This window comes from Osmerus eperlanus, chromosome 10, assembly GCF_963692335.1.
Source record: "Osmerus eperlanus chromosome 10, fOsmEpe2.1, whole genome shotgun sequence".
Classification (NCBI taxonomy): domain Eukaryota; kingdom Metazoa; phylum Chordata; class Actinopteri; order Osmeriformes; family Osmeridae; genus Osmerus; species Osmerus eperlanus.
In genome coordinates this window covers 15,380,695-15,394,752 of record NC_085027.1, presented here as the reverse complement: position 1 = coordinate 15,394,752, position 14,058 = coordinate 15,380,695, and the positions used below count along the sequence as shown (strand labels likewise).

The following is a 14,058-nucleotide window of genomic DNA, read 5'->3' as shown; positions in this document are numbered from 1 at the left end:
ATTCACTGGTACATTAGCTGTTAGTCCTCCTGCCACTAGGAACTAGAAGCAACCACCTTGTAACCCGTGTTAAGAAAGAGCTTGGTTGTGTTCATTGTAAATTATTATTTTGGTTTTGCCCCAGACTTATTTCTTTCTTAAGTCTCTTGAGCAAACTCTGGCACACGTTTTAATTTTGTCATTGTCTGTATTTAACCTTAATTTAGAACTTGTTTCTTTCCGGGTTGCTGATTTTGTTTTCCTGCGCCATCCATGTGGATGAGCGTGCGTTGTGTCTGGAGGCTGTACACATGCTGTATGGGTTGAGGGGCAGTAGGGGTGGGGGGGAGCCCTCTGTGGTGTTTGGGAGAGAGTGCTTGTTGTAGCGCTGCCTGCTGCTTCTCCTACAGGGACACTAGAGGCTGGTAGAGTGGTGCAAATCCTCCCGGAGCGACCTGAGCTTCCTGGCTGCACAGTCGAGGCCAGGCCCAACACTGCTCCTGGGAGCCTCGGATACCGACACAAGCTCTTCACAGTAGAAATGCCAATTCACGAATAAAAAAAAAAATCATTTCTTTTTGTTTCATTGTTTGAGGTTTAAATCGTGTGTGTGTGTGTGTGAACATAGAGGATTTTAGAAAAATCATTAAAACGCTTTTTCTTTTTCACAACAGCGTTATTCTGTCATTCTCATGAAGATGTGGAAGATGAATGAGTGTTTAGAGGGTTAGTGAGTGTCCTTTATTAATATTTTATTGCAAAGGCTGTGAAAGCTGCATGAATATGGTAACAAGTGTCCCTGATGAGCTTTTCACATTGACCACGTCTGGAGTTTTTCACATTCAACTTTTCATGTCGTATTGGGTTACACCATCACATCAGCAATATAACCAGGAGGATTAGCCATTGCTTGCAGTGGATTGCATGGATTCTCTGGTCAAATGCAGAAGGATTATATTATTGGCCTGATATCAATAACTATCAATGAGAAGCAGTTTAGGGAAAGACAAGTCACCTGCAAGGGTTCAGGGGGCAAAAGACTCATTCCAACCATTGTACTGTGGAATCCAAGAAGTGTCTAAATGCATTTGATAAAGCAACTAAACTCAGTCATCACTCAGGTACAACCAAAGTGTTACATGCTACTCAACAATTTGGTTAACGTCTAGCAGAATGGATACGCTACCCTTTGCAAGGCACTAGATAAGCAATTCTCCAGGTTTTCTGCAAGTAGATGTTACTGCCGAGGCGTTTGGAGCAGGGAGGCCCCAGCATACGAGACAGCTGCTGGAGAGCCTGCCGTCTGATTGTCTACAAGCCATTTGGAACGGAGCCGCTTGGTAAATCCTAGACTATGTAGTCAATCTCTGAATAAAGGGTGTCCGTTAGGTCCTCTTCACTCGAGTTCTGGCCTTTAAGACACATGGAACCTCGCCTGTCAAGGGGAAAAAAGACCCGTTTTATGTGAGGATAATAGTGTAAAATAGCACATTTTGTGGAAATATAATATATATAATCACAGTAAAACTGAATTTAAATAGTTTTAAATCTAACTTGTGTCGGTGTGACGACAGTGGACTCACCCAAGGGGCTGGCACTGGAGGTCCCCAGAGCAGGGGCAGTGCTCCCTGGGCCCCTCTCCTTCCATGTCCCAGGACAGTAGCTCCATCAAGTGGTTGGAGGAGGCATAACAGCGCTCTCGCTCAATGGGTTTGGCCAGGCACACAGGGAAGAGCAGGGCTAAGGCCCAACCAGGAGAGGGACAGGTGTGAGGGACAGAGCTCAGAGGAATAGTAGGAAAGTCTTTGCAGTTTCACGCTGCTCTCCTTAGTCACAACCATGCAAAAAAGACTGAATTATGGGTGATGTTAATTCAAATTTGAATGACTCCCAGGGGCATAATTCAACAGATGGGTAATTACTTTCTGTACTGTGTGTGTGTGTGTGGCTCATACCTTTATGAAAAGCACAGCAGAGATCGGGGCTGCAGTCACTCTGGTGTTGGCAAATACTGCCTGCCTCTCCCTTGGTGTTGTTCTGGCTGCACTGACCCCACACACACAGCTGCCCTGCACAGCACTCCTCGTCCTTGGTGCAGGGCTGGAAGACAGCACAACCACCATGGAATACTGGGATGTCAGAAGAGCCACGTGTATACCCTGCACTGCACACTGTGCAGGAATACAATCACGGAGTCCATTTCCTAAAGTCTTGACAGCTTTGTAGCTTGAAAATGGCCCATATCTAAATGTGTGTACGGGTGAGAGAGGCAACACAATACTGCACATCGCAGCCACACTTGTGGCCACACTGCAATGCAGCATCGACGCAGAAACGGTTGCATCATCATCACATTTAACTCAGCCGGCTGGGTGTGTGTGTATGAGTGTGTGTGTGTTTAGAACTAGAAAGGTCTGGGGTGATATCCAAAAAGATGTTCCCTGAGCGGAATGGCGTTAGTATACAGTTCATTAGATGAGCTCAACGACACAGACAGTGGTGGACTAATGCATCCTGTTAATAACCAAGTAATAGACCTACCACATCCAGGGCCTTGCAGGGTAGACACTTAGACTGGTGAGTCTCATAGAGGCAGTATCTGCCCTTCTGACAGTCATCATCAATGATACACTCCTGTGAGAGAGACGAGTAGAGTCACACTTACCTTCCTTCATTCAGGCCAGTACAAATCATATGATGACGATGACATTTCAGAATAATTCTGTCTTTGGAGGCTGAGGTGGTGTCTAGAAGTATTGCAGTGCTGTACAATCTCTCACTACATTTGAAATGCATTCCAGTGAAATTCCAATTTTTCAGAAGTGGTACATGGTTACTTGAACTCTATGATATTAATATGTACCTGATGTGACCTAAATAGAAAAGGGCTGCTTCTGTAGCTGGGACAAAGAGACTCTTGTCCCCCAGACCTTAAGTAAACATCTAATTTCCTCTCTTGTTCCTACAATATAACATAAATGGAGGGAGAGGTGAAGGAATAGCACACTCGACTAACCCTGTGTTATTTCAACACAACCTTAGAAGCTGATATTACCATAAAAATGTATTTGGGACCGATACGACAGTTGCAGTGTTCCCCCTGGAAGACTAACACACTACTTGAGATATGCTGTTGTTACTCGAACAAAGGAATTAAGATGCTGCTCTCTCTTGGAAGTCGCTTTGGATAAAAGCGTCTGCTAAAATGCATAAATGTTTGGATCCAAGTCGCACTCATGCAGTCATCGACTTCATGCTTTCAGCTTGTCTTGCCTCTCAGCCATGCATTATTAATAGCCAGGACACAGCCTCTAAGGCAGCTTATCCACCAGCTCCCATCCTGCACATATCATATCACTACGTCCAGAAGTAACCTAAGTCCATCTCTCGCACAGTGTGTAAGAATGCTCCGTGGATAGACTTTGATAGAGATACCGTCATCTCAAACGTGACACTTGAACAACCACACTGAGTAGCCCAAGAAAGTACAGGCCAGTTCATTAAGCTTTATTCTGCACTGAAAATGTGTTACTTGTATTATTTCACACAATGAAGTATGATAGCAGACACATTATGGCCCTTGCATTTCTACTTTATAAGTCAGTTAGAGTCAGTTAGAAACCTCACTCACATGGTTGATGTTGTTTTGCTCTTCACTTGACTGGAGGGTGGTTCTGTTTTCCTGGTCCTATATTTGGAAGGACGGGTATTGTCTTGGTCACTTTCACAAGTAGGCTAAGGTATTTGCTCTATGTCAATTATCTTTGCATCACGAATAATGCCAAATCATAAACACAGCATGAATGTGTTTGAGTAATCTGACCTTGTCCACTGTCTCTGTAGTTTGGATGGACCGATTTCTCGCAGCACTCTCTGCAGAACTACTTCCAGCAGAACTGCTATCATTGTTGGAGTGAGAGGGAAGGTTACTTGGGTGCAAGCTTGATCTGGCACTCTCATTGTCCATCTGCAGAAATAGGTTTGGGAAGTACAATTTTATGAGTCAGGGCCAGAAGATCAGTACGTTGATAAATCACCTCTGTTGTGCAAAGTCATTCCATTTATCCGATTGTGGTTTTTTTCGGATACAAATTAAAGTAGGATTTTGTTTTTTCGTAGGCTATAGTGCTATTATCTGGAAATATGTCACCACGATGTTGCCGTTGTACAGCTAACTATACAGTAATGTGTGTACATCAGAAGCTGGCATAGGACAGCAAATAATGTACCGAATGCTATGTTGACTGTACCTGGTGCACGGCGTCCTCCAGTTTCTGCTGCGTGTCTTCCATCAGCTGCTCAACCTCCACGAACATGTCGTTTAATGTAGCGTGTCCTTGAGCCACATTGTCCTCGATTATCTGATTGATTTCTGAATTCACAATTTCAGGGAGGATGCCATGAATAGGCGCCGTTAGACTCAGGGTCAGCAGAGCGAAACCCAACATCGTCCTTTCAATTTGACAAGGCATCCGCATGAATGAATGGATCCCCGGGACGTCGCCTCTGCTGCGCACTCGGTGTGATGCTGGGCCCCTGTTTGGTGACAGAGGGGAAATAGGTTTACAAATCAGTCAGCGACAGATAGACTTAAAGCCACAAAGGAGTTTTCAAGTCTACAGTTATGGTATATCTTAGCAATTTCGTATGTGCCTATGCCTTCTCGTTTCAAATGGACTTGATGAGCAGACCTGTATAGAGACAAACCGAGACGGCGGGCAGCTAAATGTGAATGGGTGGATGCTGCATGAAGGATGGCACACTGCGCCGAAGTGGGCTGTATGTCCAGCTGGTAAAGCAATAACTTGCCCTGAGATTATCTACAGTGTAGTAGGCTACCGTACACCTACATCATGTTTTACACATTATTATCTTTTCTTAATGAAAGAAAGTGAGATTGAAAATAATACGGACAACCAATCATGCAAGAAGTTGTATGCTCGGTTTTGTTTTCTCAGTCCTACCACTAGATGGCCTCATTACCGTTCAATTCTCACTTAATTAAGCGGTACTTTGACAAATAGCCTATAAATCGAGGAACACCAAAACAATGCCGATAAATCATGTAGGTATTCAAATTGAATAATGTATTTTTAATCGATAGGTGCATTGGCTAAAACTTTTGAATATTTGAATAAGTGTTTAATATCAGTGTGCATTTTCTTTCTCATTTGTGAAAACCATTAAATATATATATTTTTAATAAACAACCCCCCCCCCCCCTTTCATTCTTGGGTCTGTCATAGAAAGACCTGTAGGGATTAGAGAGGTGTGTCTCGGTGATGATTAACAGGGCATGTCATCACCTTCAATACTGGACTCCACACATGGCGTGCTTTGTAAATCTCTCAATGATCCTCATTTTTGTACTTTTGGTTACCCAAAGTAGTTGTGGGATGTGCCAATTTAGTTTTAATGAGGACTTAAACGATCAGTTGAAAAACTTCTCACTATCCAAACTCACTATTCATTTACTGTAAGATCTTCAGCACCGCCCCCAAGTCAGAAAGGGGTAGTAATGCACATGTAGGAGTCAGTACACATGCCTTACAGCCTTACTGAGTAGGCTGAAGGACCGAGTCGCACTGACACTTACAAGACAATTAAAAACTTCTGTTTGTGCTCAGAAAAGGCTATGTACATTCGTCGCTGATCTAACGCTTTATTGGACAACTGAAATTAATTTTACCAACGTAAGTAAGTCTCATTTTAATTAGTGTCATTTAAAACAGGAAATTATTCATACAATATTACAATTCAGTCGTCGGGTTCCAACAGGGTTTCAGTCTATAGCATAGGTACTTGTTTAAATAAATAGCTTGCGTGGTTGTTCGTCTGCTGTCAGTTGAAACGTTTTATAAACTTTGAACCCTTTAAATATATTTTAATGTCAATACTATTCAATGAGGGCATTTAGTGAATTTTGTTTCTGAGCAGTGAACATCTGGTTTGTGTCTTCATGCTGTGATAAGATAGCCTCTGTGTGTTTGCGCAACCAGCACTCTTGTTAAAGTACTGATGAATGTGTCTGTTTCACTATAATTCAGCTTTGAATGCCTTTGATAAGATGTCTCAGAACTATGAGATACAGACTTGTTTGTGTTCTAAAGTGCACTGTAAATTAAATAGGGCTGAAAGGATGGATGGTGATAAAATGTACACTGAAATCCATTGCAGTGATTTTATGTGGTCACTGTTTGTGTTTCTGTTGCACTTCATTGAGCACTATTCAACAAAAATGAAACAGTTTAAAATAAAGTTTTATTTTTCGAGAAAAGTAGTCTACTTTTGGTGACACTGATTGAATTTGAGCTAGTTTCACTCCATTTCCAATCGACAGCTATTGAATCATTTCTATCCGAAGAAAATCTGTAATAAACCAGACAACATGTCACAGTAATTGTTGCTTTCTGTCATTCCCGGGGTGGTCCTGATCTTTCTGAAGGCTACACCCCCCTTCCTCATAGAGAGTACAGCTAACGGCTCTCATCTTGTCATTTCGGAGACAGAAAGCTGCGCTGAGTTGAGTTGTTCTGAACTTATGTGTCTGTGCCAAGTACAAATCAACCACACTAGTTGAGCTTCTGCTGGAGTAAAACATATACAAAGAAAGTATTTGGGGCACCAGAGACGCAGAGTTCAGGTCAGCATGGCATGTGGGTGTGAAAAACAAACAAAAACAGAGGTCAAGCACAGAGATGCGGTGGTCACAAATGACATGTGTAACGCTTCTGTTCCAGCTAGATGGATGTTTTGAGGAGGGAGAGAAGTGGGACTGATGAATGGGTCTTCTGAGAGAGACACTCCTTCTGAGTGTTCCTTTTTCTTCAGAATTGTGACTATTGCGTAGGCTGGGTCACTATCCTGGGTTTGAACTTGCAGTAAACAAGGACTTTCAGCATGCAAGACATTCTGCCAGACCCTGGTGGTTGGTCTAAGGGGGGAAACATTGCTACTCAAAGGGTAGAGGGCGACAGGTCTGTCAGTTTTAGATCAGTAATCCATTCGGTGGAGTATTAGCAATCGGGCTAGTAATCTGAAGGTTGCCAGTTCGATTCCCGGCTGTGCCAAATGACGTTGTGTCCTTGGGCAAGGCACTTCACCCTACTTGCCTCGGGGGAATGTCCCTGTACTTACTGTAAGTCGCTCTGGATAAGAGCGTCTGCTAAATGACTAAATGTAAATGTAATTAGCAAAGAGGATCAAGCATGTTTTAATGTTTTTATTGGTTTAATCTTGGTTTTAGACATGTGATGTTCTTCCAAGTAGTCTTTGTATCTCCCCAGTTTGTGTTGCCTATAACGGAAGGAGATGTGTGATTGGTTAAGGAACAGTCAGAGCAGGCTGCTGCACTCGCACACACCGTGTAATATTCCACCCCCTCTTGTATGAGCAATCATATCCTGTGCATCCTGTAGCTGTTAGAAACACAACACACTCTTCCCCATTCAGCGAGTCCTGCTTTATTACTCATGAATTCACTGAAATGCTAAGTATGGAGAGACTTCTGAAAAGATTCTTTTTACGTCCGGAGCTACTTCAACCCACAGACACGATTGTTCAGCCAGATTTAAGACAGTTAAAAATCCAACAAACAGTGCATTCCTAAACATTTGACTGAAATCCCATTATTTCTCTTGTCTCGTTGGAATTTCCTATGGAATGTTCCATTTAGTTTGTCCTTGTATGTGCTTCGAAAAGAATTCAGGGCAAAGTAAACTGCCTAGGCGTACTGTAGTGCATATGTATAACATTGCTTTGCTAGTCCTAGTGTCAGCCTCTTGCTTCAAAGTCCACCACAGATGCAGGTACAAACAGATCGCAGCTCTAGCTTAGCACTCTCATATCATTCTGGCACACCGGTCTTTTCTGATTGCACAATTTCACTGCAAGTTACAGTTTGTTCTTTCCGAGTCCAGTCTTATGGAGAGATCATGGTGTGGCTACATACTGTATGCAGACCTAGGTCACAATGTAGAAATGTACACTCTGAAAGTTTACGACATACCTCTGTGAACTTCACAGAGAACCCGGCCATGAAAGCAGGTGTGAAGATCTAACCCATACTGATTTATTCAGCTTTGACATACAGCACGCCTATATGGAAAATTGAAATTGAAGTCCGTTCCCTGCCAAAGAATCTTGAGGGTGCTGTAGGTGAGGAATTCCAAAGCTCAGCATTGGTCAGCAACAAGCCAATGCTGAGCTGATGCCCTAGCAGTTTCCTTAAAATCGACTGCCACCAGCTCTATGCTTTTGGTTTGTAATTTGCGGTTGGAACGAGGCTAGATTTAAACACTGAGGTTACAGATGTAAACAGACCCCAAGCACATGCTCTGGATGCTAGCTAATTTTATAACCAATTCTACATGAACCATACCATTAAAGCTTAAAGCTGTGTTCCAGTTACTCCTCACTGTGCTGTTGTAAACACAAACAGCAGTCAACTAAACCTTTCAGACTCTCTCAGGCAGAAGATACGGTAGAAATACAGAGGGAGTTGTGTGTTCCAACCAGCCCCTGACTGGTTGAAGGCCTGTTGACCAGGCTTCTCACAGTATTCCCAGAGGAGGCCTGTAAACTTTCTCCTTCCTCTCGGCAGCTTGTTTCCGTCCTAGACCCACACTGTGGAAGTGACCGCATGTTTCCAGGCATCAGCCTCAGCACCAGGACAGGAAGAGGAAGTCAGAGGTCAGGGGTTCCATATGCAGGATTTGGATTGGTTGATCCTCTCATAGGGAGCTCTCCCTGATCTTCAGCAGGGTTTCCTCCTCGCCTCCACATTGACCAGATCCCTATGGCGACGGAACCAGAGTGGTCATTAAGGGGACTTAAAAAGGAGTTGAGTCTGGCCTCTTTAACGTTTTAAGATGGAGTTCCACAGTGCCAGCTCTGTGGCTTTGATCTGGACAGGAAAACAGACACACACACAGCAGGTGGAGTTAAATCGGAGGCTCTTGGGAGCGCATCAGAGATCTGTCACGTGTAGGTGGAGACTGTACTCATAGCATATAAACGTATGTCTGGTATGCGTGTCTTGGTATGCGTGTCTTGGTAGACTCTGTGCCCTATTTTAACGATCTGAGTATCAAACGCAAAATGCAAGTAACTTTGTGGGCGGAGCTCGGGCGCTGTTGCTATTGGTCTGAGGTAGCTACATTACTCATAGGTGTGGTTTGGGTGTAACGTGCAATAAACCAATCAGAGCGTCATCTCACATTCCCTTTATAATCAGGCGCGCTTGTTCCATGGCGAATTGCTATTACAATGGCGGATTTGCCAGGCGCCCGCATGGTAACGGTGATTTCGCAGTCTTCAGAATTTTGTTTCCAGGTTCTGATGGACAGCACTTTGTCAGGTGTCCTTATATATCTATGTATCTTGCCACTATTGGTCAAACATGTTTGATCCGTCATTACTGCAATAAGCCTGAATAATTTGGGTAAATGTGTAAGCTACATTTATGCCTTTTTTCACATATTCATGATTTCCCTTGTGTGGTAATATTTAATATATGAGAGAATCAACGTGTATGTGCGTTATGCACACGCTACGTTATGGCCAACCATGCGCTCTTATAGCATGTGAATAACGCGCCACTGACTTTAGACTACGTTTTTCCTGGTCTGTGGCGGAATTGTTTTCTGAAACTGCAAAATAGAACCAGGGAACGTTTGCGCCGGAACACCTCCTCTTTTCGCTGAACCGCCCCCGGGCGCGCAAGTTCATTCCCTAATTTACCGACCTGCGTCTGTGGAGGGAAAAGTCCGCTCTGGGTTGGGTGCAAAATAGGAATGATGCATGCGTCGTCGTACAAATTGCGCTGGGTGCAAGATGGAGCCCTCTGTGTTTCTCTGCAGATCAACCTGTAAACACGACCGTTCTCAGCAGAGTGATTCATGACTACACCTCAGTGATCGTGTCACTTTGAAATGCAGCTATGGATTGCGTTGGCACGTCAAGGGGGTGATGGAGATGTTCTTTTTGGAGCACTTATTCCTGACCTTGTAGTCCATCATACACAGTGGATGTTGGTGTTGCAGAAGAAGTCTTATCATAACCATGGCAGGCCGTGGTCATGGTCATGTGCTGTTTTCCTCTGGAACATGACACCTGTCTATTCTGAGCATGGCTTCTTGTGAGTGCTGCCTTGCTGGCTCCACACTATTCCTGCCCTGTCGCTGTGGTGATACACCCCAGGATGTAGACTAAACCCCCAGGGGCAGTGGATGGGGAACATGCAGGGTCTCTGAGAACTGTCTGTGCAGTATTTCTGACCAACTGTCAGTCTGACTGAATGTCGGAGTGAAAGCCAGTATCAAATGAGCAGTTTCCTCTAAGTTACAGGCTAACTTTGGACGGCTGTATTGCTAATGGTCTGTTTGTCTGTTGATTCTATTTTTTCTTTTCATAGGATATTGGTCCACTCTGACTGCTACTGCTGTCAGCCTTAAAAGTATTGTTTGGTTTTAGAAATTCTGGGTGTTCTCAGAACATTATCTACAGTATTGACAGGCAGTAGTTCACTCAGTCTGTCAGATATTTACTCATTTATTTTCGCGCATGAACAAAAGAATGTGCTGCTGGATAAGGTCAAAATATTTGACCAATGGAGATTGCATATGTCAAGCTTCAAAATGCTGGGCAGCCGTTGTTTAGCACGCTGTGTGTGTCTGAAGTGTGTCCAGATAAATCTCTCTCCCTCCAAAGAGGACATGTGGTTAACACACTGGCTGGGTCAGACCAGCCTGCAGACGGCTCACAGCTGCTCCTACTCTCCATCACTGGCTTCTGTGTGTGTGAATTAACGATTTTCTCCTCTCTATATGACTGACATTCACTAGGGCCGGCCAGATAACATAGTGTTTTAGTCCAAGTGAGCACTCCTTTTGTTTTGGCACCGGAGTCTGAAGAAGCTTCCAGATTTGACAGACCTTTGGTGGAAGCACTGCAGAAGCCCTCTCTGAGGGCAGAGCTAGGCCAGAGTCCCTGGCTGGGGTGGATGCAGAGCTACATTGTAATGTTTTTAGTCAGACTGTTGTGCAGCTCTGAGGCGTGAGTCTGGCTTATGAGGCTTCCGAAGAGTTCCTTCCTGGTTTTCTTTGGTTCAGTCTGTAATTACTGTGGCTGCAGAACTTGGAACTCCCAGCTCTCCCTCGTGTCATTAGCTGCCCTGTGCTTACTGATTGCTGCAGACTGTGTGCGCTGCAATAACAACCACTGGACATCACATCATCAGTTTGCGTTCCACTAGTTCAGCGGTGTTGCTGGAGGCCAGTGATGCAGTCATAAGCGCACTGAGAGCAGGGCTATACGCCCAAAAGGTTGTGGTATGTATAGCCGACGTGTAGGGCATTATTTACTACCTTTATTTATAGCCCACGAACCTGTGTTGCCAGGTTTGCTGTCATTAGATCAAGTGGAGGTGTGTGAGACACACCATACACACATGGAACACAGAGCTACATTTGGAGCTCAGGAGTAACATGAAGGAACATGTGGAATGAAAATTCAACCGCTTGATTGTAACGATTGTTATAGTACTTTACTGAAACTCATCTGGAAAACAAAATGACTTTAAGGAGATTAAGAGATATATTCTACCTGTTTGGTTGAATATCTGCCTGGCGGAAAAGAAGGAGTTATGGGTACGCTTCATTTTATGTGTGTGTTTTTGTGTGGGTAGGCCTTCTTGCCTGTGAGCGTGTTTGTGTTGTGTCTCTGCCTCCCTTTTGATGTTATGCCCCAGCAGGCCAGCTATAGCAGGTACATATTTCACATCCCTGGCATTCCTCATCTGTAGGAGACTGATAGTGTGTGCAATCCTAAACACTACGCTCACTCATGCTGGATCAGAACAACCTTCCTCAGCGGTTTGTCAACATAGCATCCAGCTCGCTGCTTTTGTGACGTATGAGTTTTCCAAAGAAAACACAGTTCACTGAGGGATGTTCTTTCCTTAGATAAGACACTTGAGGAGAGAGTATTCACTTTATATAGTGGAACAGGGATATTTCATATTTATATTTCCAACTGCACTCCACAGGACATGAATAGACACTGTTTGAGAAAAGTTAAATAAGTCTTAGTAAGTCAATAATAGGACATTTTGATCAAACAGTCAGTGATGGACATTAACCCTTTAAATAGAAATATTGACGTTCTAAACCTGTATTGCAAAGAGTATTATACAGTCTTCTTTACATATAAAACATGCCTAAAGGATTGTCTTGGGATAGTGTTTCTCTTCTGTGTGTGGGCATGCATGTGTGCATATTTTTACACACGTGCTGTTGCCAACGATACTGTATTAGGTTTTCCATTCTGTCAGATAAAGATGAAGTCACAGGATTCCATCTGCTCTGTAGTCTGATTCTGTATTGTCAGTACTCTGTGTGTTCCTTTGTGCTGTGCTGGCTGAAAGACACCGTGTCCCTGATGCCTTTTAATTAACACACCGACTCCTACAGCAGATGGTTCCAGTAGCTATTTTTTCCAACAACTACTCTTTTGTCGACCTTGGAAAGCAAACCCATGGTTTTGTAATATAGTCTTTAACAGTCTTTTAAAACTTGAAATTTGACATTTCCAAGCAGAAGTGATAGTTGGAAGGGTGGATGGAAGCTTGTAATTTCTTTGTCTGGTTTTGGGATAAACATGTATTAGAAACGCATCCTGAAAACGTTGTCTTGGCAATGAAGCTACTTGTTAGTGGTTAACCAAGTAGTGGTTTGTAATGGTGCAATGGAGGCACTTTTGAATTGACTAAATTCATACAACATAGCCTGGAATGACTGTAATTGTCAATCTCTAATAGCTCAACATTACAAAACAAAAGTGCACAATTCCATAGAGCAATCTTTTCACACCAGTTGGTCGTTTTTCCACCATTGTTGTGATCAGATATGTATAGTACCACACCTCCTAAGGTGAAAAGGAAGCCACCTCCCAGCCTTTAACACAGGCTCTTCCTCCATCTACCCTTGGCTGACGACGCCACCTCTCCCCCACACCCCCTCGAGCCTCTCACCAGCCCTCTCTCAGCTCTCAGGAACATTCACATCAGGAATGAGTCTCAGATAAAGAACTATGGAGTTGGCCCTGCACCATTAGCATGCCATTGGCTAACTGGTTGGCCGGGCGTTGCCTCTGGTTGTGTCGTGCTGATGGAGCGGTTCAGTGCTATGTCAGGCGTGTGGTGCTGGAATGCAGAAGGCTCATTGGGTGGCTGTCTCCAGCCAGAGGCCTCCAGGGCTTATCTAACACTGGGACAGGAGCAGGGCTGGGGCCACCAGGGTGTCTGTCCCAGCTCTGAGGGCAGTACCGACCACACTCCTTTGTCATCAAAAGGGATATTATAATCTAACAGGGTCACAACACTCACCGTACAGCCCTGAAAAAAATCTACAGCACTGGTAGCGGCAAAACAGGATGTGAAACACAGCTAAAAATAGATCTAGTGGTCCATTTCTTTGATTTGAAATGGGGTGGGGGTTAAGTGTGTAGAATGTGTCTCCAGTAGCCTTTACTAACAACTGTTGTGATTCCAAAGGAGATATCATCCTAGGCATTTCAAGTTCCAAAGTTTTTTTCCCCAATTCTGAATGAACTGCATTACATCTCCACTACCACCTGTTACCCTATGGATTCTGGGAAGATGTGTCACATGTTGAAATTCCCTAAGGCAGCATGCAGAGCTGGTACCTTCCCCCGATGAGTGAAGGGTAAACTGTCCTGCAGGGTCAGTGGTCTCTCCCGTGTTGCCTCTCCCCCTTTCCTGCACTGGGGCCCAAGCCCAGGCCTCTCTCCTCCCTCTGCTCTCTATGGGTGATTAGAATATCAAAGGGCGGCCGTTTCCAAACCTCCCAGAAACCAGGGTCTCCACCCAAAAAGCGCACGCGAGTATAAGGGGACTTTTTCCATGTTCTGCTTTGATGCCGTGCTTCGGTGCAGATTCCTTGGCTTGATGTTCAAATGTTTGATTGGTGGTTTGAGCAGAGCAAAGATGAGGGTGTTTTTCTTGTGCGAGTTCCATTTCGTGATACAGGGGTGCGTGAGGGTGGTTCCAGATTTATTTAA

General features: G+C 44.1%; 1 protein-coding gene across 1 annotated transcript; it reads right to left on the bottom strand.

Annotated features, from left to right (window-relative positions):
• Positions 1–710: 710 nt before the first annotated feature.
• dkk3a (dickkopf WNT signaling pathway inhibitor 3a) lies at positions 711–4,769 on the bottom strand. The gene is made up of 8 exons (XM_062471181.1): positions 4,671–4,769; positions 4,230–4,515; positions 3,803–3,946; positions 3,611–3,667; positions 2,521–2,613; positions 1,935–2,079; positions 1,563–1,719; positions 711–1,414 (listed from the first exon to the last, which is right to left on the bottom strand). Exons 2-8 carry the CDS (start codon positions 4,455–4,457, stop codon positions 1,327–1,329), a joined length of 912 nt encoding a protein of 303 aa, XP_062327165.1. The 5' UTR covers positions 4,458–4,515; positions 4,671–4,769; the 3' UTR covers positions 711–1,326.
• Between the last annotated feature and the right edge of the window lie 9,289 nt (positions 4,770–14,058).

What these genes read in the sequence shown, in the direction of transcription:
- dkk3a (XM_062471181.1), bottom strand. Translation starts at nt 4,457, where the DNA reads ATGCGGATGCCTTGTCAAATTGAAAGGACGATGTTGGGTTTCGCTCTG. An exon ending in AGCAAAACAACATCAACCAT is followed by an intron (nt 2,614 to 3,610) that starts GTGAGTGAGGTT and finishes TCTCTCTCACAG; the next exon opens with GAGTGTATCATTGATGATGA. An exon ending in CCTGCAAGGCCCTGGATGTG is followed by an intron (nt 2,080 to 2,520) that starts GTAGGTCTATTA and finishes GCTGTCTTCCAG; the next exon opens with CCCTGCACCAAGGACGAGGA.